The sequence below is a fragment of the Heteronotia binoei genome, chromosome 10, assembly GCF_032191835.1.
Source record: "Heteronotia binoei isolate CCM8104 ecotype False Entrance Well chromosome 10, APGP_CSIRO_Hbin_v1, whole genome shotgun sequence".
Classification (NCBI taxonomy): domain Eukaryota; kingdom Metazoa; phylum Chordata; class Lepidosauria; order Squamata; family Gekkonidae; genus Heteronotia; species Heteronotia binoei.
The window spans coordinates 26,789,868-26,817,729 of NC_083232.1; the positions used below are offsets into that span (position 1 = coordinate 26,789,868).

The 27,862-nt window shown below is 45.9% G+C and overlaps 2 protein-coding genes across 2 annotated transcripts in view; both read right to left on the reverse strand.

Annotated features, from left to right (window-relative positions):
• Positions 1–10,864: 10,864 nt before the first annotated feature.
• LOC132578224 (gap junction delta-4 protein-like) lies at positions 10,865–16,114 on the reverse strand. The gene is made up of 2 exons (XM_060248120.1): positions 15,987–16,114; positions 10,865–12,159 (listed from the first exon to the last, which is right to left on the reverse strand). Exons 1-2 carry the CDS (start codon positions 16,048–16,050, stop codon positions 10,976–10,978), a joined length of 1,248 nt encoding a protein of 415 aa, XP_060104103.1. The 5' UTR covers positions 16,051–16,114; the 3' UTR covers positions 10,865–10,975.
• A 7,681-nt stretch (positions 16,115–23,795) lies between these two features.
• Positions 23,796–27,862, reverse strand: part of CCNY (cyclin Y) — a 148,339-nt gene continuing 144,272 nt past the window's right edge. The window contains exon 10 of the mRNA XM_060248121.1: positions 23,796–27,262. Within this exon, the coding sequence (XP_060104104.1) occupies positions 27,146–27,262 (117 nt within the window). The 3' untranslated portion in view covers positions 23,796–27,145. The remainder of the gene's footprint in view (positions 27,263–27,862) is intronic.

The window sequence follows — 27,862 nt, forward strand, 5'->3', positions numbered from 1 at the left end:
CCATCACCAACTACTGTGATAACGAGGGTTGCCAATCTCCAGGTGAAGACAGGGGATCCCCCGGTTTAGAGACCCCCCCCCCTGCTTCACGGTCATCAGAAAGCAGGGGGAGGGAAATGTCTGCTGGGTACTCCATTAGTCCCTATGGAGACAGATTCCCATAGGGTATAATGGATAATTGATCTGCGGGTATCTGAGGCTCTGGGGGGGCTGTTTTTTTGAGGTAGAGGCACCTAATTTTCAGCACAGCATCCGGTGCCTCCCCTCAAAAAAACCCTGAGTTTTGTAAAGATTGGACCAGGGAGACCAATTCTATGAGCCCCAAAAGAAGGTGCCCCTATCCTTCATTATTTCCAATAATGGGGAGGCATTTAAAAGGTGTGTGGTCCCTTTAAATGTGATGCAAATTTAGTGCCTCTGCTTCAAAAAACAGCTCCCCCAGAGCCCCCGATACCCACAGATCAATTCTGCATTATACTCTGTGAGAATCAGTCCCCACAGGGAATAATGGAGTGCCCAGCAGACATTTCCCTCCCCCCCTTTCTGATGACCCTGAAGCAGGGGGGGGGGCTCCAAGCTGGGGAATCTCCTGCCTCACCTGAGAATTGGCAACCCTAAACCACACAGCAGAATTTATCAGAGGCTGGGACCACTGTACTCCACCAGCAAGGTATTCTTTTATTATTTTTCCACTTAACATTTTAATTTTTTTTAAAAAAAAAATGATGGGAGAATGGATTTTATTTCCCAGAAGGCTACATAAGAACACAATTGGTGGTGTGCAGCAGGGCCAATAGCGGCGGCAGGAGAGGCTGTTCACATAGACATGAACATATGAAGCTGCCTTATACTGAATTAGACCCTCAGTCCATCAAAGTCAGTATTGTCTTCTCAGACTGGCAGCGGCTCTCCACGGTCTCAAGCTGAGGTTTTTCATGCCTACTTGCCTGGACCCTTTTTAGTTGGAGATGCCGGGGATTGAACCTGGGACCTTCTGCTTACCAAGCAGATGCTCTACCGCTGAGCCATCGTTCCTCCCCAATGGCATTGCATTTTATGACATACATCGCCCTGCCCAGCCCAACAAGGTCTCATTTATGTCAAATCTGGCCCTCATAACAAATGAGTTTGACACCCCTGGTCTAAAAGGTTCTTTCAGATGCCTCCAAAATATTCCCATTGTTTCCTTTTGCTACCAGTCAAAAACTGGTCGAAGACTCCCTTAACCATCAGTCTTCTACTGAAGTGAAGGGGTTTTTTCCTAACGTGGCTAGGACTAACCTTGGCGATGAAGGCAGCTTCAAGTGACCAACATCAATACTTAGGATCTGTAATTCTGCACTATTTGCAAGCAGGGCTGGATTAAACCCTGTGGAGGCTCCCAGGTAGTCAAAATCTTGGGGGGTCCCCTCACAAATTATTCCAGTGATGGAGTGCTCGCCCTACCGCCTGCAGCCACCTTCTCAAAAGCCCCTTCGACAAAGCTGTGGGGAGGAGGGGGGGAGAGGCAAACTTGACAACAATGCCAGCAGCAGCTGCACCAGGCAAGTTGGGCAAAAAGCGGTTCAGTTGCTGGCTGTGCACGCAGGTTGGGAGGGTTGCAAGCAGGGGGGAAACTGGGGGGGGGGAGCCAGCCTGGGGCCCCTAAAGGCATAGGAGCCCATAGGCCAGTGCCTACTTGGTCTAATTGTTAATCCACCAGCCCTGTTTGCAAGTAGGCCCAGGTTCAGGATTCAGGCTGTGCTCAAATGACTTCAGTTCCACATTCTACCAACCTTGTGAATCACAAAATCACTGAGTATCACAGTAATGTATGAATTGGCAGCTGGTTCTATGTGGTATCTGTCTTGCTTGTTAGTGTACACAGTAAAAAAAAAAGGGATATGACCAGAACAGGGGAATAAAAGTAAAAGGTTAATGAGTCAAACAGAACAGGCCTTAATGTATCATCTTGAGCTTGGTGCTTAGGCAGGGCAGCTACCAAGGAAATCAATACATAATATCTTAAATTTTCTATAGAAACGGAGCAATACATTTTCTATAGAAATGCCATTTTACTTTGTGCAATTTTAAATTCATGGCCTTTCCTTGAACTACCAAAACAGGCTGGACAACTGAGTTCTGGCTTGAGTGTAGTTTATGCCTGTCGCCTTTATAAATATAAATTCACTTACCATGCCAATCTAGCAAAACAAGTTCTTATTCAGTAATATTATACTTTTTTAAAAAAATGTGCAGGCTGTTCCAGTGCCTTTAGAGAGCAGCATGCCCATTTCATGACTCTGTGATACAATCATATTAGCACTAACATGAAATGGAAGAGAACTCCGATTCAATCACGCAAACCTCAATCAATGGTGTTACTATACTCTGGGGAGAACCAGAAGCAAAGCAGAACATTCCTATGTGCAAACTCTCATGGGAGAAAAAGAATTAGCACTGAATTACCATTTAATGACTGGTTGAACCAAAATATTTTAGTTAAGTAGTTCTATATTGTTGAAAAATCAGCCATCAACATCTAATTCTCCTCCCAAAATTGAGTGTTGCATTAAGGGAGCTGAATAGATCCATATTATTTGGGGGCATGTGAAGCTGCACTGCCTAGCCACTAGGAATCTCATTCAGCTACTGCTCTAGCCCCTGAAATTTCAGAAGGTATTGTTCACACACACACAGCCAGTGTGGTCTAGTGGTTAAGAATGCTGGACTAGGAACTAGAAAACCCAGGTTCGAATCCTCATTCTGCCATGGAAGCTTACTCTCTCTCAGCCTGATTGACCACACTAAGTTGTTGTTGTGAGCAGGTATTTTTTTGTAAAAGGAACTTCTTTGCATATTAGGCCACACCCTTCCTGATGTAGCCAATCCTCCGAGAGCTTACAGGGCTCTTAGTGCAGAGCCTACTGTAAGTTCTTGGAGGACCGGCTACATCAGGGGTGTGTGGCCTAATATGCAAAGGAGTTCCTGCTACAAAAAAAAAGTCCTGGCTCTGAGGACAAAAATGAGAATAGGAGAATAAGGTAAGGTTCTTTTGGTCCCCATAGGTGAGAAAAGTGGGATATAAATGAAATATGTAACTAAATGTCAAGCACACCTTTGCAACCATAAGGGCTATTGGAAAGCCAAGATTGTCAACAAGGTGATTTCTGTACTTACTTTAATCTGGGCTCAGATGGAGCACACAAAGCTCTGGCAGTCTTCTTCCAAGGATAATTTTATTTACTTAAGAAGGAGGTGATTTATGGTAGCAGCTAAGGGACTCAGTGTTCAGTGAATCTAAAATTACAAACAATGTCAAGCTTTACCTGAACATAGCAGAAGAGGTGTGCTGCCCTGATGCATTTGGGTATACATGTTTTAATGATTAGCGAATGACAAGTTTTCTTCATTTTCAAAAAAATAAAGCTACATCCAGGCAGGTAGTTTTAAGTCTGGCTGAAGTGGTGAAGTGAGTTCTGCCACCAAACAACATGCCACCAACGAGGTCTCCACGGCCGAGCGAAATATTGCACTGAAAGGTTTACGAAGTGCAGAGGAGAAGTCCGAGCTCTCGGGACATACAATCCTTGCTCCTCTGCGAACACAAACTGGTCCATCCTTCTGAACTGAACAATCACCTTTCTATTCGATTTGTACCCCTACCCTTCCTCCAAGGAACTCGAGGGGGAGGTATATACGCTCCTCTTTTTCATGTTACTCTTATAACAACCATGTGAAGTAGATGAGGTTCAGCAAGAAGAACTGGCCCAAGATCATCGGTTACCAATGAGCATTGCAGCTGAGTGGAAATTTGAACCTGGTCCTAGTCCAATACTCTAGCTCTTAGTTAAGAATAGGTTGAAGGAGTGCTGTTGCCTGACCAGGGCATTTATGGCTTGAGACACACAGGCTGCATTTCACAGGGCTAAGCACAATATTTTCATTGGTAAAGGACCCCCAGTGCCGGATTAAACCCTGTGGAGGCCCCTAGGCAGTCAACATCTCGGGGGGGGGGCCCCTTGCAAATGATCTCAGAGTCAGAGTGCCTGCCCCGCCACCCACTGCAGCCTGCAAGCACCTTCTTAAAAGCCCCTTCTGCTAAGCTGCAGGGGAGAGGCAGAGAGAGGGAAACTTGGTGACGGTGCCAGCAGGAGCCACCCCAGGTACGTCGGGCAAAGAGTGGCTTAGTTGCTGGCTGTGCGTGCAGGCTGGGAAGGCTGCAAGCAGGAGGGAATGGAGGGGAAGCTGCCCTGGGCCCCCCAAAGGGGTGGGGGGGGCCTATAGGCCAGTGCCTATTTGGCCTAATGGTTAATCCGGCCCTAGGACCCCTAAGGTTCAAAACTCATGGTAGTCACATAGAGGTGAATCTGGTTTGGGGGCATCTTAAATGTGAAAGTGTGGGCAAATGTGTGGTAAGCACATGCCTTGAAGGCCCCCCCACCACCAAAACTTAAGATTCAGTACCTTAGATGGTGGGTCTTAGTTGACTAGGAGCTGGTGGCAGCCTGTTTGAGATCTTCAAAAGCCTGCTGCTAGAGCAGACAATACTGGACTAGATAAACCAGAAGTCTGATTCAACATGGGGCAGCTTCATGTGCAAGTACAAGGAAAAATTGTAATGGTAGAGAAGTCCTCCAAGGTTCTCATGGGCTAATCACTGACCCAGACACGCATTCAACCACTTGGGAGAATCAGTTCACTTGGAAAAGTCAGCCCCTTACATGACTATATGAGGGGAACTTTGTTGTCAATGCCACTGTGGCCTGGTGCAGACAGAACAGAAGGTGAGGGTGTCAAAGCCCCACCCACCCCGCCCCAGTATACTGTCAGGCATTCCATCTCTCTCAGCTTGGCTTCGCGAACGAAGATTTAAGAAGGGTGCAATAGTCCACGTCTGCTGCAGGCTCGCTGGTGGCTGACAAGACCAATGCGGGACAGGCAGGTCCGGCCACAGTGGCTGCAGGGAAAAGTCTGATTTAGGGTTAGTGCTGTAGCAGTGCGATTCTTCCTCAATCTCCTTTTGTCCTCAAGACCAGCTATGCGTGCGTTCTCAAAAGAAGAGACAGCCTGGTGGATGGTGTGCCTCCATGCTTTGCGATCTGAGGCTAGGTCAGACCACTGGTGATGGTTGATGCGACAGGTGCCAAGGGATTTCTTCAAGGAGTCCTTGTACCTCTTCTTTGGTGCCCCTCTATTTCGATGGCCGGTGGAGAGTTCGCCATACAGGGCAATCTTGGGAAGGCGGTGGTTTTCCATCCTAGAAATATGCCCTGCCCAGCGCAGCTGCGTCTTCAACAGCAGTGCCTCGATGCTGGTAACCTCCGCCCGCTTGAGAACTTCAGTGTTGATCACAAAGTCACTCCAGTGGATGTTGAGGATGGTGCGAAGGCAGCGCTGATGAAAGCGCTCAAGGAGTCGCAGGTGATAACGGTATAAAACCCACGATTCGGAGCCGTAGATGAGGGTTGTCATCACAACCGCTTTGTAAACATTGATCTTTGTGCCTTTTTTCAGATGCTTGTTGCTCCACACTCTTTTGTGCAGTCGGCCAAAGGCACGGTTTGCCTTTGCCAGCCTGTTGTCGATCTCCTTGTCGATCTTAGCATCTGAGGAGATGATGCACCCCAGGTAGCTGAACTGCTGGACTGTCTTCAGAACTGATTCACCCACAGTGATGCAGGGAGGGTGATAATCTTCCTGGGGTGCAGGCTGGTGGAGAACTTCTGTCTTCTTCAGACTAACTTCTAGGCCGAATAGCTTGGCAGCCTCTGCAAAGCAGGACGTCATATGCTGCAGAGCTGATACCGAGTGGGAGACGAATGCAGCATCATCAGCAAACAGTAGCTCTCGGATGAGTTTTTACATTGTCTTGGAGTGGGCCTTTAGTCGCCTCAGGTTGAACAGGCTGCCATCGGTGCGATAGCGGATGTAGACACCATCGTCATCATCTAGATCTACTGCGGCTCTTTGAAGCATCATGCTAAAGAAGATCGTAAAGAGAGTTGGCGCGAGAACGCAGCCTTGCTTTACACCTGTGCCTATTGGGAAGGTCTCCGAGAGGTCGTTGCAGTGTCTGACTTGGCCTCGTTGGTCTTCGTGTAGCTGGATGATCATGCTGAGGAACCTTGGGGGACATCCTAAACGTTCCAAGATTTGCCACAGGCCTTTCCTGCTAACGGTATCGAAAGCTTTGGTAAGGTCGACAAAAGTCACATACAGAGCCTTGTTTTGTTCCCTGCATTTCTCTTGGAGCTGCCTGAGAACAAATACCATGTCGGTGGTGCTCCTGTTAGCTCTGAAGCCGCACTGGCTCTCTGGGAGGAGTTCTTCTGCAATGGCGGGCACCAGTCTGTTCAGGAGTATTCTGGCAAGGATTTTGCCTGCGATGGAGAGCAGGGTTATCCCCCGGTAGTTGGAGCAGTCTGACTTTTCCCCTTTGTTCTTGTATAGGGTGATGATGATTGCATCGCGAAAGTCCTGTGGTAATTTGCCTTGTTCCCAGCAGGTGACAAGTACTTTGTGAAGTGAGCTATGTAGTACTGTGCCCCCATGCTTCCAGATATCTGGTAGAATTCCATCAACTCCTGCTGCCTTGCCACTTTTCAGTTGCTTGATGGCTTTAACAGTCTCTTCTAGAGTGGGGATCTCATCCAACTCTGTTTTCACTGGTTGAAGTGGGGTGAGGTGAATTGCTGAATCTTGAACTACGCGGTTGGCACTGAAGAGAACCTGAAAATACTCCGACCACCGGTTCAATATGGATGCCTTGTTTGTGAGGAGCACTTGGCCATCTGCACTACGCAAGGGACTCTGAGTCTGATATGACGGACCATATACTGCCTTCAGGGCTTCGTAGAACCCTCTTAAATCACCAGTGTCTGCACACAGCTTGGTCCACCACTCGTTCTGAATGTCTCGAAGCTTGCACTGGAGGTTGCTACATACAGCATGAAAGGTTGCTTTTTTCCCAGGACAGGAGGGCTGAGCAAGATATGCTTGGTAGGCAGATCTCTTTTTCGCCAGTAAATCTTGGATCTCTTGATTGTTCTCATCAAACCAGTCCTTGTTCTTCCTTGTGGAGAACCCGAGGACTTCTTCAGAGATCTGCAGGACGGTAGTTTTTAGGTGTTCCCAGAGTGCTTCTGGAGAAGTGTCTGTGGGGCAACTGGGGTCCTCAATTCTTGACTGGAGTTTTGCCTGGAAGGCAGCTTTAACTTCGGCTGACTGGAGACTGCCAACCTGAAACTTCCTCCGAGGGATACCTCCTCTCCTGGGTGTGGGTTTAAAGTGAAGACGGAGATTGCAGCGTACAAGACGATGATCCGTATGACATTCTGCACTGGGCATTACTCAGGTGTGTAAGACATCTCGAAGGTCTCTCTGGCGCACCAGAATGTAGTCGATAAGGTGCCAGTGCTTGGACCGTGGGTGCATCCAGGTTGTCTTCAGACTGTTCTTCTGCTGGAAGATAGTGTTAGTGATGGTGAGCTGGTGCTCCATGCAGAATTCTAGCAGGAGGCGCCCGTTGTCATTGCAATTGCCAATGCCGTGTTTGCCAAGTACTCCTTTCCAGGCTTCCGAGTCTTTACCTACTCTGGCATTGAAGTCGCCAAGGATGATCACCTTGTCCTCTGTAGGGGTCTTCCGTACGAGGTTGTGTAGATCAGCATAGAACTTGTTCTTTTCTGCAGGATCTGCTTAAAGGGTTGGGGCATACACACTGAAGAGTGTTGCATGCTGCTTGTTTTGAAGTGGGAGGCGCATGGACATGATGCGATCTGAGTGACCTGTTGGCAGGTTTTCGAGTTTGGAGGCAATGGAGTTCCTGACCATGAAGCCAACACCAGAAAGGCGGCTCTCAGCCTTTGACTTACCTGACCAGTAGAGGGTATAGCCAGCACCGTGTTCTTGAAGACTACCTTCCTCAGGGAAACGGACCTCACTGAGAGCTGCTATGTCGATATTCAACCTGAGAAGTTCGTGGGCAACTAGAGCAGAGCGTCGTTCAGGGCGACCACTGTCTACTGTGTCAAGCATGGTTCTGATGTTCCAACACGCAAGCTTTAGTCTTTGCACACTTTGTGAGGCAGGTGCATGCGTTTTCTTTGTTGTTATTTTTTGACCGCAAGTAAGGATGCCGTTGACCGCGGCTAGCCAACTGGGGTGGAGGAGACGAGCTTTGTTTAGGCCACCTTTTCTAGGCCCCTCTCCGTGTGGAGCAAGCAGTGCTGTCCCTAGATAAGGCTGCTTGGTCGTTCAGGGTGCTGCCGAAAAATGCTTTCGTCTCCGGGTTAGCATCAGGCGACCAATACCCTGAACCGCCTACATGCAGGATCGGGACTGCGGCTTCCAGTGGCACCTTCCACCTGCCGTTTCACCCCTTGCCCATCGCTGCAGGACTTGATGCGTTGTGGGTTGTGTATGTGGATATGCCCTTCAGGCCTGCGCAGAGGAATTTTTTAGGTGAAGCCCAGTGTGTGCGGTACTGGCTCCACCCTTTCACCTGGGGGTCATCCGCCATGGCCCAGTAAGCCGGGACGCCGGCAGCGAGTCCTCCAGGTGGTAGGTGTTACATTAACGAGCTCTATCTGCCCGGGTTTGATGTTAGAGTTTTCCTTCTCTTAGGCTGGCAAGGTTGGTGGGCCCAGCCTGCCCATCCGGTTATACCGCCGGACAATTCGGTCGCACCATGACGTAGCAAACTCTGTGAAAAACGGGGGGGACCAGCGAGAAGGTGTTGCTACGGATGCAGTAATGCAGGAGAGGCCATTGCAGTGACCATCTGCCAGGCATAGCCAGACAGTGACCACGTGGCATTCACTACACCGGGAGAGGAGAGGCTATGTATTGCGCATACACTTTCCCTGGGGGGGTAGGATACCCAGAGGGAGCCCACCCCCCCACCCCCCGGCATTCCATCACTTGGCTCTAAACCTAGCGTAGATTGTGTTTGCATCAGCACTAAGCAGCACTGCCATTAAAATGAGAGCTGATTAAGGATAACCCCACTTAATGGCCACACATAAGGTTTAAAGTTTATTGGATTTATATCCCACCCTCAGGCTCAGGGCGGCTCACAACCAGTAAATTCATAACAATTGAACAATTAAACAGTGAAACAATTAAAGCAAATTAAATAGTTAAAAACAGTTAAGAACAATTAAAACAGTCTGGTGCTAATCATTTGTGATGTTTTCTTGCTTCAGATGGCGTTCAGTATATATTAGATGTATCTCAGTCACCCCATATCAGTCCTTCCATGTTAATTAAAGGCCTGCCAGAATAGAGTTGTCTTACAGGCCTTGGGGAACTGGGTGAGGTCCCACAAGGCCCTAACTTCTTCCGGCAGTTGATTCCACCAATAGGGGGGCAGCAATTGAGAAGGCCCTCTCTCTGGTGGACTTTAATCTAGCCTCCCTCAGCCTGGGGATCGCTAATAGATTTTTTCGTTCCAGATCTAAGTACCCTCTGGGGAACATGTGGGGAGAGACGGTCCCTAAGGTAAGCAGGTCGTTGCCCATATAGGGCTTTAAAGGTAATAACCAGCACCTTGTAGCGAATCTAGTATACTATTGGCAGCCAGTGCAGCCCCGGCTGTATGTGCCATGCAAGCTGCATAACATACAGCATAAATAAAGCACAAGTTCTATGCTAGTCCTGAACACAGGGTGGCTCAGTAGAAGAGCATCTGTTTTGCACACAGCAGGTCTCAGGTTCAATCCTCAGCATCTCCAGTTTAAAAAAAGGAAAAGGAAACAGGTGCTGTGGAAGGCCTCCTCCTGAGATGCTAGAGAGCCACTACTAGTCTGAATAGACAATGCAGACCTTGATGGACTAATGGTCTCATAGTATGGTAGCTTCCTGAATGGAGAAATAGCAGGAAAAATTTCACACAATAATTATATAAGCATTCATTCATTTATTTTGCTTTACATTATACAATTGTTATTGATGTGTTGGGACAAAAGAGCCAGATGAACATTGAAGAAAACAGGAATTATTGGTCAGTCCCACTTTGGATTCTGAGATGTCAACAAATACTAACCCTGCAAACTCAAGCTTTCCACCCACAACCATACAATCTAGATCAAGGGTGTCAAACTCATTTGTTATGAGGACCGGATCTGACATAAATGAGACCTTGTTGGGCTAGGCCATGTCAAGCTGGGCCATGTGTGTTCCTATTTAAGAGTAGGTAGCAGAGATATAAACTTTATAAAGGGCACAGATACAATTAAAGCTTTTTTTGAAAAAAAACTTAAAATAAAACATGCTTAAAACATTAGCACTTGCTGGTCTTAATGGTGCTTTCTTTGTATCTCTCCTGTATGACCCAGGGAACTGGGCAAAGGAAGCTCTGGCTCTTTCTTGCTTTCCCCAGGGGACCAGGAGGGTGAGGATCCTCAGGCAACTGAAGGAAGAGAGGCTTGGCTCAGTAGCTCTGCTGTGTGATTGAGCAAGTCTGGCAAAGCAAGCTGTGATGCTGAAGGAAGCAAGAGAGAGGGAAAAGGAAGCAGACAACACTGAGCTGCTCGGGGGCCTGATAGGAGCCCTCTAGGGGCCAGATTCAGCTCTCAAGCTGCATGTTTGACACCCCTGATCTAGATACTTGCTTTTGATAAGCCAAATGTGAAAGCTGATGTTGTCTGGGTATCAGACTCTACTGCAAGTGCTCAGATTGGCACAGTGTCTTCAGAGATGACCCAAGTGACCACCACAGTGTCATTTTCTTTTGTCATGGTTTGATACTTCACACTCATGCAGATGATCCACCCTTTTCTATTTTGTAATTGGTGCACATTGCCTGCTTCAATGCAAAACAGTTTCTATGACAAAAAGAAAACAAACCTTGCTCTAATGCTAAACAGCTACAAAAGTACAACGGTAATATTTCAGGTGGAAGACACGGCACTCTTCTGAGATGGCTGTTTCTCTTCAGTGATACGAGAAGGGACCTTCATGATGCATGAGCTGTGCCAACACAACATGCTCTTCACACCCATTCAGATTTTTTAGATTTCGAGCCTCCGGCACTGCTGCAGACGGACTGGACGTCGGAAGCCTTCCTTTCCAAAGTAGAATAATGAACTGAAGGCTTGCTGAAACTTGCCGATGAATTAACTCCCCGAGGGAAGCCGTCTTGGGGCTTGAGAGCTAAAGCTCCTTTCAGGGGGCATGGCAGCGGATTGCATCTGGGTTGCTCATGCAAAATCTCACGTGGCTCGCAACCCTGAAAGGCCACTCCCTTGCCGTCTTGATTCATGGTTGCACATGGCTTGTTACTGTTTAGGTTAAAGCTGATAGTTGGCTGGGAAGTCAACGCGGGCTGAGGCGACAGGTCTTCCTTCGTTTCACAGCCAAGCAAACAAGAGTCAACGTTATTACAGCTGCCTGGGGTGACTAGAATTCCTTGGCCTCCTCGCCCAAAGTCAAGTAAGTCTTTGCTAGGTTTGTTGCCTTGGAGAACTCCAGGGCAACATCTCTCCTCAGTCCCCAGCCTTTCTGACAACAGCTTATTTCGGTGACTTCTGACAATGCTGCTTCGGAAGGCAAAGGTCAGGTCAATGAGGCTGAGGAGGAAGGAGAAGCCGCTGAGTCCCCAGATGAAGAACATCAGGATGGATTTCTCGGTGGGCCTGGAAACAAAACACTCAACGTAGCTCGCACAAGGGAACTGGTAACAGGCAAAACGTCTGGGAACAAAGAACCCAAAAAGATAGTAATGGCCCGACCCAAAACAAGCCTCAACCAGCATTCTCAGAAGAAGCTGGACTGTATATGCTCTGGAAAAATCCGGAATATCCATTTTGTTTGCCTCACAGGGGATTCTGCCCCCTGCCACCCCTTTGGAAGACTTCTTGGACATTTTGTGGCCTGAGGTGGATTTGATCTCTTTGTAACGACGGTAAGGCAGGGAACGCGCCTTCACAAGCTGCCTGGCCACACTGTGAAACACATAGACACAAAACAGAGTATAAGGGAGCAGGACAGAGGCCGTCTGGACAAGCCAGAACCGGAAGTGGGATATGGGTGCAAACATGTCATAGCATGCGTTGGTGCATCCCGGCTGCAAGGTGTTGCAGATGAAGCGCTGCTGCTCGTCTTGGTAAAGAGGATACGCTGCGAAGAAGATCACCAGTAGTCTCAGCAGGACCATTAGAGTTAACCACATTTTTCCTGGAAAAGACAAGAGTGGAGACACATGAGCCCTGAAAGAGGTGAAAGAACCTCCAGATATTTATGACCCTGGTCAGGAACTAATTTTCAACAGATTGCTTTTTTAATTGACTACAGGCTGATGGGCCACAGGCTTTCTTCTGTACCAGCTGAGACACAGCCAGAAAAGCACTCAACTGCCAGTAGAAACATGGCCTTTGGTCAAAATTTGGCCCTCCTGCCTTTAAGAAGACCATTCCAAGGTCTTGTATTTGGGCTTGTGTAGACAAGGTGCACTAGAGCATAGAGGTAGCCATGTTGGTCACATGGTGGCCAACCAGATACCCCTTTGTCTTGAATCAAATGTCCATTCATTTCATTGGGTGCCGGCAAGTTCTCATGTTTTGGAGGACAAAAAAGTTCTCTTGCCCTCCCTCCACTTTTCCCACTCAAGCATAATCTTGTCAGCCATAGTCATATTTCCCCATAGCTGTCTCTCCTCTCTTATAAAAATCTTCAGTCTGCTTAGCCTCTCATAGAAGAATCTCCAATCTGCTTAGCCTTTCCTGGAAATGGGCATATGAACTTCACTCGTACCATATTTCAACCAGTGTTCCCTCTAAGCTGAGTTAGTGTGAGTTAGCTCACAGATTTTTAGCCTTCAGTTCATACATTGTTGTCTTAGCTCAGGAAAAATAGCCCCAGAGCAAACTAATTTATGCAGTAGCTCACAATTTTAATGCCAGTAGCTCACAAGATTCTACAGCTTAGAGGGAGTATTGATTTCCACTACTGTTGTGTTCTCATAGAGCTACATTTCAATATGTGGCTGATGGTGGTAGGTGTCATAATGTATGAGCGTAGCACCACAGAACAGTAGAGAAAAGACAAGCAGTACAGAATGAAGCATTCCCCTTGGCTATAATGTTTAAAGCACACCACCATTTGAAAAGCTGAAGTTGCAAAAGGCATACTTCCCTGTCTGCTCCTAAGGCAGGATGTCTATACACACAGAGACGACAGTCTGTGTAGTTAGATCTGGGGTTCAAATCCTACAGCAATAACTTCCACAATTCCTAGATCCTGAATATCAGAGCTTTTTTTTTTTTTTTTTTTAGCAGGAACGCAGTTCCGGCTGGCTAGGTGTCAGGAGGTATGGTTTAATATGCAAATGAGTTCCTGCTGGGCTTTTTCTACAAAAAACCCCTATGAGAAGCCATGGTGATGTCAGAGGTGCGGCCTAATATGCAACTGAGTTCCTGCTGGGCTTTTCCCACAAAAAAACACGTGAAGCCATGGTGAGGCCAGGGGTGTGGCCTAATATGCAAATAAGTTCCTGCTGGGCTTTCCCCACAAAAACCCATGCAAAGCCATGGTGATGTCAGGGGTTTGGCTAATATGCAAATGAGTTCCTGCTGTGTTTTTCCTACAAGAAAAGGTGCTGCTGAATATGCAAACAAAAATGTTAGATGAAGCACAAAAGCAAGAAAGTTACGGTAATATTCTACCTTAGCAATATTTTGGATGTTAAGTATAAACAACTGCCAGAGGGATTGACTGATGCAACAAAAACTTACACCACAATAAAAATGTGTTTCTACTTTAGGAGCCATTTGTTTTAAGTGTATATAGAGTATGCACAATGGTGTGACTTCTAACAAGCTTTTTGAAATAGGATCCAATGCTAAATATACTGTACTCTTCAGGAACAGTTTGTGAGGTAATTCCATGTTTCTTACTCCCTCTGAGGAAATGTCACATCACTTCACACTTAAATTTCTATTCTATTTTTCAGGTTGATATTTATAAAGATATGGCATGACTGAGCAGCCAACGGCATTTCACAGCCCTTTAGCATCTTATGCAGAAGTAAACGAACATCTCGGAGTGTGCCTTCCAGAACCTGCTGTCCCTGCCCACCGCATTCCTCACATCTGCGAAAGAGGCATGATGCACTTTGAGGTTCTGACTCCCAAGTCTAAGGACCAGGGGTGGAATTCTAGCAGGAGTTCCTTTGCATATTAGGCCAAACCCTCCTGATGTAGCCAATCCCCCAAGAGCTTACCAAAAAGATCCTTGTCAGCTCTTGGAGGATTGGCTACCACAGGGGTGTGTGGCCTAATATGCAAAGAAGCTCCTGCTAGAATTCCACCCCTGCTAAGGACTACTGCAGCATCCTATTCATTAGTGGTGATTCTCATCTGCTAAATCAAAGTCTGCAAGTAGTCATGATGGATAGACCTTGCTCAGATAATCTCATCTTTTTTTTGGGGGGGGGGAGTATTTCTTAGTTTATATGTGCACGTGTGTGCATGTGTAGTGTGTGTGCACGTGCAGCTAGAAGACGTTGCGACCTCTGGTGACTGACCCACACTGGGGACCTGGAGGATATTCAGGGAGGTGGCTGAATAAAGCCTGCCTCTGGCTCTCATATTCCTTGGAGGTCTCCCATCCAAGTACTTGCCAGAGTCGACCCTGCTTAGCTTCCGAGATCCGACAAGACTGAGCTTGCCTGGGCCATCCAGCCCTGGGCCTTGCTCAGGCTTCTGTATTTGTTCTTTTAGAAACCGAGATAAACCAAAATCAAACAGGAAGGAAGCAGATGAGAGCTGACACATGATTTCCCCGTCAGTTGGAGGGATCCTCTTCAGGCAAATTATCTGAAGAATTATTAGGGGAGCCTACAGAACTGCTGTATGGAGCTACACAGTGGCTCAGTGGGGTTTCTGCAAATTCCTAGGCTATTACCAGAATTTGCCTACAATGATATCTGAAGTAAGTGTACAGTTGCCCTTCAAACAACGTGAGGGATTTTGCTAGAAGCCAAAAGGGTGAATTTAGTAAGCAGAGTGATATTTGTCAGCAAGGTTACACATATGCCTGAAACAGTAGGTCAAACAAGAGCTGGTATATCACAGATATGAGCCATTATCCCGATAGACTCTCTTTGGAATCTCACCCACTGCCAGGAATTAATTAGGTGCCACCCCACATCCCCTTCTCCAAAATAAAGGAATAATAAAACTGGCAACAAAATGAAATGCCTTGAGTAATGAAAGCTCAATATAAATTTATTAACTAGAGATCTCAATTTAAACATTAATTAGAGCTCAATATAAACTTATTCATTAAAGGCAGCTTTCGCAAAGGGATGGATGTGGAATTTATATATTGATGTGCAGAACTTACTTCAGTATAATGACAATCTAAACCCTAAAGAGAGGTGATAGCCCTATTATTTCATGAATTCAGTAAGAAATTACTTTCTTTCCTGCAATACAGGAGTATAGAATCTTAGCAGTGGCATCGACGATCTCACAGACTTTGATCTGACATATGATGACTGCTATAGGCAATCTTTTGGAGCTACTCTATGACAAGCATACTTTCTAGTCTAAGAGGGATAAACATTATGTCCCCAAATCAGTCAGTCAGAATTCCCTTTTCCAGGGAAAAACACCAAGTTTGTGGTTACTCTTTTCAACAATTTTTTTAAAAAACTGGCTAAAGGCTAACACCGAAACCAAAGTTCGCAGACAATCCATCAAGTTATTTCAAGAAGCACTCACCTTTTCATCAGTGACTTTTATATCGTTCAAATTGATTGCTGAACCATGTACAGCACAGTCAGTTTATAGTCTTTTCTTTGCTATACTACCTCTAGGAATTACAGAAAGGAAGGAAGAGACAGCAAGAGGGGGAAAGCCTGTGTATATGCAACCAGCCAATCAACCAGCATTACACTCGAAAGATAAAACTTTCTTCTTGAAATCAGAGGGTGCTAGAACAGCCAGAAATTAAGACATGGGGGGGGGGGGGGTGGAAATTGTAGGTTTTTAGAGACTCACCTATAATTGTCACATTGTAGTTGAGGACAAGGATCAAAAAGCCAAGAGAGTCCCAGGAGTCCATGCCTGAAGGTGGTCAGGGGAATCCCCACCTACAGAAGGCATAAGAAGAAACTGAGCATCATCTCCCCCCACCCAAAGCTCACAGTCCTCAGCTGAGAGGGAAGGAGTCCCTCAGAAGAAGCGCTCAAAACTCGGCCGGAATCGGAGCTGTGGGTGACTGCGGAGGGGAAAAGTCTCCCCTCAGAAGTGCAGCTGAGGCAATGAGAGGCTCACAGTCCTCTGCGCTGCTCTTTACCTCCAACTCGACAACTGCAAGGAGACAAAAGGCCAGAGGAATAATCTCTGCCATTGTCGGCTATTCTTACCCACTGGGGGCATTCCAGCCTGGTGAAATTGCTGGGATAGTTCCCTGCTGAAAGAGAAATGGAGCGCTGGGGGAAATCATAGACGCCGCTTTGTTTCCCGGAGTGATAAAAATGGATAATACGTGGGGAAAGAAGATACCCCAAGGGCCAAGGGGCCATGACTTTGGGTGATCTTTTCTCCCCAGCAGCCTCGGACTCAGAAGAGCCTGCTTGCCAGCTCCCAGAAGCAGTTTACACGCAGTTGGGCTTGGGGTCCCCGCTGGGAAGAAAAGTGAGATATGAATACCTGCATAAGTAAATAAAAAATGTCAGGTTTTTGCACAACGATGAAACAGCAAGCTCAGTCTTAACACCTGAGCTCATCAGAGAAGCTTTAAACGTGGCCTCAGTAATGCTTCTCGTTACTTTTTCAAAATGCTCTCAAGGAGCAAAGGACAAGCCTGGGTTCACATTCTCTGAGGCTCGTGGCCCCTAGTTTTACTGAGAGCAATCCTGAATTGGGTGTATTGCCTATACCGCAACTCATGGGAGTCTCAGTAAAATAAGAAGCCTTGGCCAATGTTACAGACTTCACACCAGCCAGCGTTTTATTATCTGCCTCATTCCCTACTAGATACTGGAAGCCTGCCAAACTTCAAAACTTGTTTTGGGCGGGAGCTGAGGATAGGGAGCTTGGAAATGTGAAGAAGTAATAATTAGGAATGAGCAAATAGAAGCAATGACCAATGACATCTGCAGGTGGAAACTGTCAACTGCTTACTGATACCTTAGTCAAGCTGAGTGTATGTTAGCTACAGTGTAAGTTCTGTAGGATCCCCCCAACTAGTCAAGAGAAACCTGTTCCTTTCTCACTTCCTTTCCAAGCGCAGTAAATTCTCTTCAACACTCATTGAGGCCTAAATCAGCCAGGGCCGGCCCTAGGGTGCATGGCATCCCAGACAGCCTTGATGCCCCCCCCCCATGCTGTGCCCTGCTGCCCCCCTCTGTAGTGCCTCCTTCTCCTCCTCACAATTTTAGTGCTTAAAAAGCAGATGCTGCCTCCTCCCCACTTCCTTCCTGGATTGCATAGGAAGGAAGTATGGAGGAGGCAGTGGCAGCAGCCGATTTTAGCGGCTCACTCATCCTTCCCACCGCCACTGCTTCCGTGCTGATCGTGAGCATGCCTGAGGGCCAGCCTCTGGCACAGTTTTACCCGCTGAGCAGCTGATCGGCAGGGGGGGCGGCCTTTGAAGAGCCCAGGGAATGCAGCGTTTCATTAACATTGTAAGGGAGGGAGAAGGAGGCAAACAGGGCTTTGCCTAGGGGGCGGGGGCGAGGGCCGAATTCGGTGCCCCTGCCCTGCCAGCACCCTAGGCAAATGCCTAGTTTGCCTAGGGAGTGGGCCGACCTTGAAGTCAGCTAGAAGGCCTGCTCTCTGATAGGCTTTTGTTTCAAGGTAGTTTCCATATTCAGTGTATATGCCTGTTGATGATCCGTAATAAACATGGATTGAGGTAGTTCCCACGGGGAACATTCATGCAATACAGTCTCCCACATGCTTCCAAAATTGGCACAGACCACAATAGACTTTACTGATTCTTCTGAATGTATCAACTGGCCCTAACTTATCAATCAGAAAGCTGAACCTAATCTTTTCCCTGTTTAAACCATTGACCATAGCGGCTCATGCATGCACAAGGTCCTGCCACTTCCAGTTAACTGATCTCTGTTAGCAGGTGTTGGGAAAGAGGTCTTATCTAAGGCCTTGGAGAGCAGAGTAAACACTAGCGAGTTTGATGGACCAAAGGCCTAAAATCATTATAGCTGCAGATTTCTGGCTGCAATACTATTACTGTCATGACTCATGCAGGTGGAACAGAAACATAATAACCCAGATTTATCAATGTGTACCACTAAAAACCTGTTCCTGCTGAACTGTACCAATTCAGATTGCAGGTGAAAGATTGTGGGTGCAGATGTTCCCTTTCACATAGAAAAGCAGTGTTTCAGAGAGATCAAGCCAAGATTTATTTGATGCAAGGGTAGAAGCAGGAACATTTATAAAATACAAAGATTTTCCAACTTATCACACCACGAGTATCCAACATATAGATATATTTCACTAAGGACAGTGGGAGAAAAGTGCAGAAATATTCTTGGAGACCTATCATGCAGTGCCAAAAATATTTACAAAACCTGAACTGAATCAAATGGTGTTAAGGAATACTTAAACCTCAGTTCAATTTAGAACTGCATACATTTCAGCACGGAGCAGGCAAATCAGGAAGGCCAGACATATTACAGCTTTGCAGCATTGCCAAAGCATTCTTTATTCAGGAGGTGGGCACCAGCAGGTGTGTCATTACACACGCCGAACGTGGAGGCGAAGCACGGCAGAGTTAAAATTAAGAGCCCTTTAAAACGTTCCTTGATTTCTCCAAGGGCTGTGTTAAAAAAACAAAGCTCAGAGTGTTTATTCACAGTTACTGAATGACCAGAGTGTTTCGATTGTTTTAATCCATTGGGGAGAGAGAGATAGTAGCAAGATGGCCACGAAAACTGGCAAGAAAAGTAGACCTGACTGAATAGAGGCTGAATTTCAATTAGGGCACGGAGGCCGAAAGGAGGAGAACGGAGGACAGGCTAACCACGATCCTTGCAAAAATAGTATTGCTTTCTTGCAAATGTTGGGTAGCCTTGTTCATAGTGGCATATTTGAGATTATGCTTGCTTCAATCTCAACATGGAAAGAGTGATTTATTGACTTCATATATAGGTCAGCCACTACAATGAAAACCGAGCAGATAGCTGAATGTTGTAGACTGCTTGAGGAATAAATTCATGCTTACGACGACTGCAGGTTTATACCATACCCTTCTCTCTGAATCAAAGACTCAGAGCAGCTTACAATCTCCTATATCTTCTCCCCCCACAACAGATACCCTGTGAGGTGGGTGGGGCTGAGAGAGCTCTTGCAGCAGCTGCCCTTTCAAGCACAACTCCTGCAATAGCTATGGCTAACCCAAGGCCATTCCAGCGGGTGCAAGTGGAGGAGTGGGGAATCAAACCCGGTTCTCCCAGGTAAGAGTCCGCACACTTAACCACTACACCAAACTGGCTTAAGGTTGTTTTGGGGGGAAGGGTTGTTTAATGCAAGAGAACTCTGTACTAGTTAGGAAAAGTGGAGTAAAGACTTCTAGCTATCTCTCTGCACTAGGATAGGCAGAGTTATAGAAATCATGTTCAACACTCATGGTGGACAGAGGAAGCGAGAAAAACGGGAAGTGACAAAAAGAAAGGAATTCTGAGAGTAGCATTCTGAGTAGCAAAGGGACAGCAGCAGCAGTAGACAAAAGAAAGGTCAGAGAGCACCCGGGCTATGCCTGTGCTCTACTACTGCCCTCCCGTGGGAATCCAAAGTCTGTGCTACCATTAAGTGACACTGCACAGTCCATTCCTCCCAACAGGTTACCCCTCCACACACACACATTCGAGTCTCCATCCAAAAGCAGCAGCAGCAGCCACAAGTTATTTTATTCAGAAAAGTATGCTGAAGGAAAGGAAAGGAAAGGAAAGGAAAGGAAAGGAAAGGAAAGGAAAGGAAAGGAAAGGAAAGGAAAGGAAAGGAAAGGAAAGGAAAGGAAAGGAAAGGAAAGGAAAGGAAAGGAAAGGAAAGGAAAGGAAAGGAAAGGAAAGGAAAGGAAAGGAAAGGAAAGGAAAGGAAAGGAAAGGAAAGGAAAGGAAAGGAAAGGAAAGGAAAGGAAAGGAAAGGAAAGGAAAGGAAAGGAAAAGAAAGGAAAGGAAAGGAAAGGAAAGGAAAGGAAAGGAAAGGGAGGCTGCTTGTTGAGACAAAACAATAACAGCACCTTGGCTACAGTCTCATCAAACTCTTGAACCATCCATTGGAGATGTAGGAATAGAAGACAGTGACTCGAAGCTTTTAAGTGCCTTTCCTTCTCACCGTGAAGTAGCTACAGCCTTGTCCTAACTAACACCAGTCAGAGGAGAAGGGAAGGATCTGGCGCAGACGGTATAGCAGCTGCAGCACTGCTACACAACATCCCCCCCCCCTTTTGAGGTCATTTCAAATCTCTCCATAATGCTAGTTCTCTAAACCACCAAGTTAAGACACTAAAAGTTGGCCTTTTCCCACCAACTGAACCAAACCTGTTTCATCGCACCTCATATTTTCTGCAGAGAAGCCATTAAAAACAAAAACGTTTCTTCAAAAATAAACCTTTTAATTCTGAAATGATGCGCAAAATGTAAAAATGTTAAATGACACTGTCACTTTGGAGTTGGGTGATCAATAGGCAGTCAATGTTGTTGTGTTTTTTTTTTTGGGGGGGGGGTTGCTGTCAAGTCACAACCCATAGGGTTTTCAAGGCAAGAGACATTTAGGGCTGCTTTGCCATTGTCTGCCTCTGCATAGCGGCCCTGGTATTCCTTAGTCTCCCATCCAAATACTAATCAGGGCCACCCCAGCTTAGCCTCCAAGGTCTGATGGCATCAGGCTACTTTAAAAAGGTAAAGGTAGTCCCCTGTGCAAGCAGCAGTCATTTCCGACTCTGGGGTGACGTTTTCACGGCAGACTTTTTTTACTTTAGGCTATCCTTATTTTGTTAACTAAGTTTCTAGTGCAAATGATCTCTTTGCTGGGCTGTGGCCAGATTTCCGGGGGTATGTGGGGAAGATGAAGGTGGAGCCAGATCAGACAGGGCTAATGCTGGTCATAAAACCTGAGTGACTGGAGGGAACCGAACTACCATCCTTGGATAGGATGTCATTGACAGAACATGCAAATTTCCTGAGGGTGTCTGAGAGAGCCAGTTTGGTGTAGCGGTTAAGTGTGCGGACTCTTATCTGGGAGAACTGGGTTTGATTCCCCACTCCTCCACTTGCACCTGCTGGAATGGCCTTGGGTCAGCCACAGGGTCAGAGGTTGTCCTTGAAAGGACAGCTGCTGCAAGAGCCCTCCCAGCCCCACCCACCTCACATGGTGTCTGTTGTGGGAGAGGAAGATAAAGGAGACTGCGCTGCTCTGAGACTCTGAGTGGAGGGCAGGATATTAATCCAATATCATCATCATCATCTTCTTCTTTTGAACCCAACTCTGCAAAGTAGAGCAGAGCAGGTTACAGTACCTTCCACCAGTAAGACTGAGTACATAAAAGCAGCTCTCCACCTCTTCAATCCATGGAACTGTCAGTACAGAACAGCACTAACCTTAAAGCTCAGCTGGGAATTTTTGGAAGTCAATCATTTACTAGGAGTGGGGTGGGGGGAATGCAAGATGCAAAAATATCTCCAAATTCTCACTGGCGAATCTATCCTTTAAAAGGTAGATGAAGATATTGGATTTATATCCCACCCTCCACTCCGAAGAGTCTCAGAGCGGCTCACAATCTCCTTTACCTTCCTCCCCCAACAACAGACACCCTGTGAGGTGAGTGGGGTTGGAGAAGGCTCTCACAGCAGCTGCCCTTTCAAGGACAACCTCTGCCAGAGCTATGGGTGACCCAAGGCCATTCCAGCAGGTGCAAGTGGAGGAGCGGGGAATCAAACCCGGTTCTCCCAGATAAGAGTCCACACACTTAACCACTACATCAAACTGGCTCTCCAGAGGGAAGGTAGAGGGAAGTAGGGGGAGATTTGTCACTTTTATTTGGTAGAGAAGCTCAAGGGGAAAAGATCACAAGGTGAGAAAGGATGGAGAGCTCCAACACAGTGTAAGGAGAGACTTGTGCCCTCTATGAAACCCCTAGAATCTTCTTCTAACATTATATCCCTGTGGAAAGGTTGCTATTTCTAGGTCATATTCAGGACCTGCAGGTTCAATCCAAGATATTCTCTTTTGTCTTTACTGTACTGACAATGCCATCCTAAGCAGTGTAACTTCACTTGAGAGCCAGTTTGGTGTAGTAGTTAAGTGTGTGGACTCTTATAAGGGAGAACTGGGTTTGATTCCACACTCCTCCACTTGCAGCTGCTGGAATGGCCTTGGGTCAGCCATAGCTCTGGCAGAGGTTGTCCTTGAAAGGGCAGCTGCTGTGAGAGCTCTCTCACCCCCACCTACCTCACAGCGTGTTTGTTGTTGGGGAGGAAGGTAAAGGAGATTGTCAGCTGCTCCGAGTCTCTGAAATTCAGTGTGGAGGGTGGGGTATAAATCCAATATCTTCTTCTTCACTTAAGGTGGTACTGTGCATCACCCTGAAACTACCCCTGTATATAAATAGACCAGGGGGTTATTTTTTATTTTGTTCTTTTGTGCACTTAAAGAAACCAAAACAGATCTACCAGGAGAAGTTTAGAGAACTACATAGTGAGCCATTAGGGATTTTTATTTTTTAAATGACTACTGGGGTGCAGTAGTTAGAGCATTAAGACTAGGATCTGGAAGACACCGTTCGGCCATGAAGAAATTTGAGCATAGTGGGACCAGCCAGCCTAACTTACCTCCCAGGGCTGTTATGGGAATAACATGCAGAAGGGAGAGAACTATGAATGTTGTCTAAGCTCCCTGAAAGACAGGTGGGATAAAAATAAAGCAGATATAAGGTTGGATAAAATCGTTTATACATGGCCAATGGCTGGGGTTGATGAGAGTTGTAGGCAAAAAACATCTGGAGAGCTACCGTTGGCCACCCTTGTTATATACTGTGAGAGAGAGAAAGCGTATGAAAGAAAGAGTGAGACCCAGTACGGTGTAGGGCAGGGGTCCCCAACCCCTGGGCCGTGGACTGGTACCAGTCCATGGCCTGTTAGCAACCAGGCCGTGAGTTGTATAATTATTTTATTATATATTACAATGTGAGGAGAAGAAAAAGAAGACAACAATGACATTGGATTTATATCCAATGAATTTTACAGTCTTTGAATTTCACAGTCTCAGAGCGGCTCACAATCTTCTTTACCTTCCTCCCCCACAATGGACACCCTGTAAGTGGATGGGGCTGAGAGAGCTCTCACAGAAGCCACCCTTTCACGGACAGCTCTGCGAGAGCAATGGCTAACCAAAGTCCATTCCAGCAGCTGCAAGTGGTGGAGTGGGAAATCAAACCTGGTTCTCCCACTTAACCACCACACCAAACTAATAGAAATAAAGTGCAAAATTGTATTATCCCAAAACCATCCCACCCCCCAGTCCGTGGAAAAATTGTCTTCCACAAAACTGGTCCCTGGTGCCAAAACGTTTGGGGACCACTGGTGTAGGGGATCCTGGGAAACCCAGGGTTTGAATTCCTGCTCTTTGAATTCCGTGGAAGTCTGTGGGGTGACCTTGGGCTACTCACATTCTCTTAACTTAACCTACCTCACGAGATTGTTGTTGTGGGAAAACTGGAGAAGAGAAGAGTGATGTTCTAAAGCTGCTTTGGGTGCCCACTGGGGAGGAACATGGGATGTAAATTAAGAAATGCATAAATACAATGAGAAACAAAACAAAAAAAGGAGAAAACCCCACTTTTAACAGCAGATTTCTTTTTTTTTAATTTTTAGTGCAAGAAACATAACCAAGTTAAATCACAGAGAATCAGTACTAATTGAAGAATATGGAAAATTCTCCTATACAGAGGTAGAGTCCAGTGTACAAGGCTAAAACGATATCCAATAGTCTAAACAAGACTGAGCCAGGTTTTACGGAATCCACTTGAAATTTTAAGTATCAGACTGTATGTACATACATACAATAAATAGACTATACAATCTTTAAAGTTGTTTAATAAACTTCACAAAAATTATAGTAGATGCATTGAGAACTTTACATAATGCAAACTTCTTCCTCTGTCCACCTCCCCCCCCACAAACTGCACAACCATGCTTTTGCTAGAAAGCAAACCCAACAACCATTCTTCAAACTGTTGATAAAACAATGCATTGTAAAATCATTTGGGGGAGAATTATAATTCCGTCCTATATTTAAAAAAGCACCCCATCCTTTTTATTCTATCATTGTAAAGGCTCTCTTTTTTCTTCTTTTAACATTCTGTTTAAGAAAAAAAGAAAAAGAAGGAAGGGGAGAGGTGAGAATCAAAACCCCAACATGATAATAATCAGAGTCTTGATAGATTGGCACAACTATTTTTTTTAAAATAAAAGAAATGAGAACTAAACTATTTGAAAGATCAGGGAATATATGTAAGGGCAAACTCTTCACGTTGTGTAGTACAAATAAGAGAGCCAGGAGAAAACTGCTTGGATATTCGTACTCCAGCATCACTGGCGCCTTAACCTCTTTTAAGGCAATTAGCGTTATCAGGGGCATGGTCATCTGAGAAAAAGCCTTGAACGCTCTAGTCCTGAACACATCTGGGGCATATCACAAAGGACCCCTTACAGACCTCTTGATTGGGGACTGTGTTCCAGAAGCCTGGGAAAACATCCCAGAGGAAAATAAATGTGCTTTCTTCTCTCTCGCCAAAACAACCTGGCAACTGCTGCTACAGGTGACATCATCTCCAGTGGCTGCCGTTAGCCCTATAGACCAGCAGGCCTAAGCCATCCTTGAGTCGGATCCCGAAAAAAGGAGTGTGTGATGACCAGCGACAACCAAGCACTTAATGCAGCAGTTCCCGTGCTGAAGAGAAAACCAGCTGTTCGGCATTAAAAACGGCCGGCTTCTTTGGCAAGTGAGAACTTCGCAGCGAACACCAAAAGCAAAAGTTTCGGTTCACGAGCTTCTCTCTTCTTTGGTTCCTGGCCTCTGACTGAAAGGATCAGCAGCAGAGAAAGCACCCCTGGCTCCCTAGAATGAAGAGTTGCACAGATGTGCCTTTAATATGGCGGGGAGGGGGGGAGGATTTGTTGAAAACTTGAGTCAAGTAAACAATATTCTTAAAAATGAGGTTTTAAGGCTCAACGAGGACATGTTAAGGAATGTGGGATGGGCACGTGTCCTTCAAGAGCTCTCATTGATATTAACAGAATAGCTCAGGAGAACAATGCTAAGAACTTCTCCTGAGCAAGCCCCCCCAAAAGGAGGTATGTATAACAGCACAGCTGGGGGGGGGGGGTCTTATGCAGGAGATGTTGCCAATGGAATGTGCTTTTATGGTCCTCTCAAGTAGTGCAAAAAACTCCACAAAAACACTCCCAAGTCCAAACCGAGAGAGTTTTGATCATTTCTTCCACTAGCGAGAGAATGCATGGAATTCCAAACTCATGAAATGTACTTCTGATTTTGTTTTCATATAATAAACCTGTGTTTTTCTGAAGTGTGCAAAATGATCCCTATATCCTGGTACAGAGCACAAGAATTCCTACAGGAATCCCGTGATTTGCTGTAAAAAGAGGGATTCCTCTTGTACATCCCATTAAGGAAAGCAACGGTGGGAAACAAGTAACAGCAACAAAAAAGTATAACATAATCCATCAATCATCAAATTTTCTTCACAGTTTGCATTTTGTTTAAATTTCTATAAGCACCTACATTGTAAAATGCAATTTTGTAAAACTTTTTTTATTATTATTTATCCAGCCTGTGACAAACACTTGGTAAAATTAATATAGATTTTTCTTATTTCATGGACCGCTTTTCACTAGAACAAAAAACTTTTTTTTTTTTTACTTTTCCCCCTATTTTATACAAACATTTGTTTCCATTTAAAGTAAACATATAAAAAACTTGAGGCTATTGCTTGCAACATTGAACCAGGAAGTGAAGGAAATCAACTGTTTGGGCCACGCGAAAGGGAGGCCTTGCTTTCTCTCGCTTTGTCCGCCAAATTTCCGAATGCTATGAAAAACTTGCAAAAAAGCCACATCCGGTGCAAGTTTCACCTCCTCAGCCCAAGTTCCACTGTTGCCTGAATCCTTCTAACAATCATCACTTTATAGTAAGGAAAAATAAACTATCCCAAAAGAACGTAGGAAGGCACATGCAGCCACATATACTCTAATGCAGTCAGTCTTCATGATGCAGCTAGCAAGGGAGCATCACAGACACTGGCTGCTATAAATTAAAGCAAAAAAAAAAATATGAAAATTACGATCACCTGATCCTGTTGTATACTTTTGGTTCAGCACTATAAATCAAGTTAAATCTTGTTTTCAAAAAATACTCCCCCCCTCCCCCCCCCCAAAAAAAAGGCATACGAGAAACAAAATATGCATAACGACAATGGGCAGAAATGCTAATGAAACAGCTTATAAAGAGAAAAGTGCCTTGCAGAGGGAAGGAATCAACCAAAACGCTGTTAGATTCAGAGGCTTGTGCTACTTGTAGATACCGCCTTCACACTTGCTGCCTTGGCAGAAGGAGGAAAACCAAACCCAGGCAAACAGCAAAAAGGAATGCAAAACTCAGGAGTTTTTTTAAAAAAACAACTGATAGGAGATACCAGAGAGAGAGAGAACGTGAAGCCCTTCCAATTCCTCCCTCCACCCTCAAAACTTTCTTGCAAGTTTATCTTGTGGATTTTATTTTCATGCCATTGTTTCTGAAGAAGGTATTTTTTAAAAAAAAAATGGCACACACTTGTCACTTTCTTCGCTCCCACACCGCACCCGTCTTCTCCTCTTCCAAGTGTGTTTGTTTTTTCCCTTCACAAAAGGACTCTCTGTTAGCAAGGAACAAATGCAATCTTCTTATGGAGTCCCTCCTGCTTTTATCCTGATGATTCTCTCCATGTCCCAAGTTTATTCTCGTGTGCTACGCCAAAGAGGGAGGCACTGTAAAGGCAGTTCTAAAAATAAGAGAGGGGGGGGGAAAAACATGGGGGGAAAAAACCCAAAAATGAACAATAACCCCTCCCCTCCTGCCCAAAGTTGATGATAGAAACAGTACTTTTGGAGGCATAATCCCAGACTTCACTGTTAGGAGATGATAGCAGGAGACCATCTAACTAGAGTCAGATTGTCCGAACTGACCGACCGCTTCTTTGCTGATTTTCTGAAGTCTTTATACTTGTCTTCACACAAGCGAGAGATGGCCTGGGGGGGGGGGGGAGGAAACAGTCCATGGAGAATGGTCAGACACAGGCAAGACGAACAAAAACTGCAGACACAAAATAATTACTTTCCATTCTTTATATGCCCAGGGCTGCATAATCTGAGACCCAGCAGACTGAACACATCCCACTGTCTGTGTCCTCCCTATTGCCATGCCCAATCACACTGGGTTTTTTTTTATATATTCTAGGCATGCAACACAACTAGCCTAGGGAAGCCATGGTGTCCAGTCCAGAGAAGCAGGAAAAGACGCTCCACTTCTCAGTGGCATAAGGGTCTCCACCAGGATCACAACACATACCTGGACAGTAAGGGATGACTGGCAGCAGGGCTTTTTTGTAGAAAAAAGCCCAGCAGGAACTCATTTGGATATTAGGCCACACCTCCTGACATCACCATTGTTCCACAGGGCTTTTTGTAGAAAAAGCCCAGCAGGAACTCATTTGCATATTAGGCCACACCCCCTGATGCCAAGTTAGCCAGAACTGCATATCTGCGCATTCCTGCTCAAAAAGAAGTCCTAACTGGCAGAGAGTGACTTACCAGGTCCTTTACCTTAGGAGCCTCTCTGACCAAGATGCT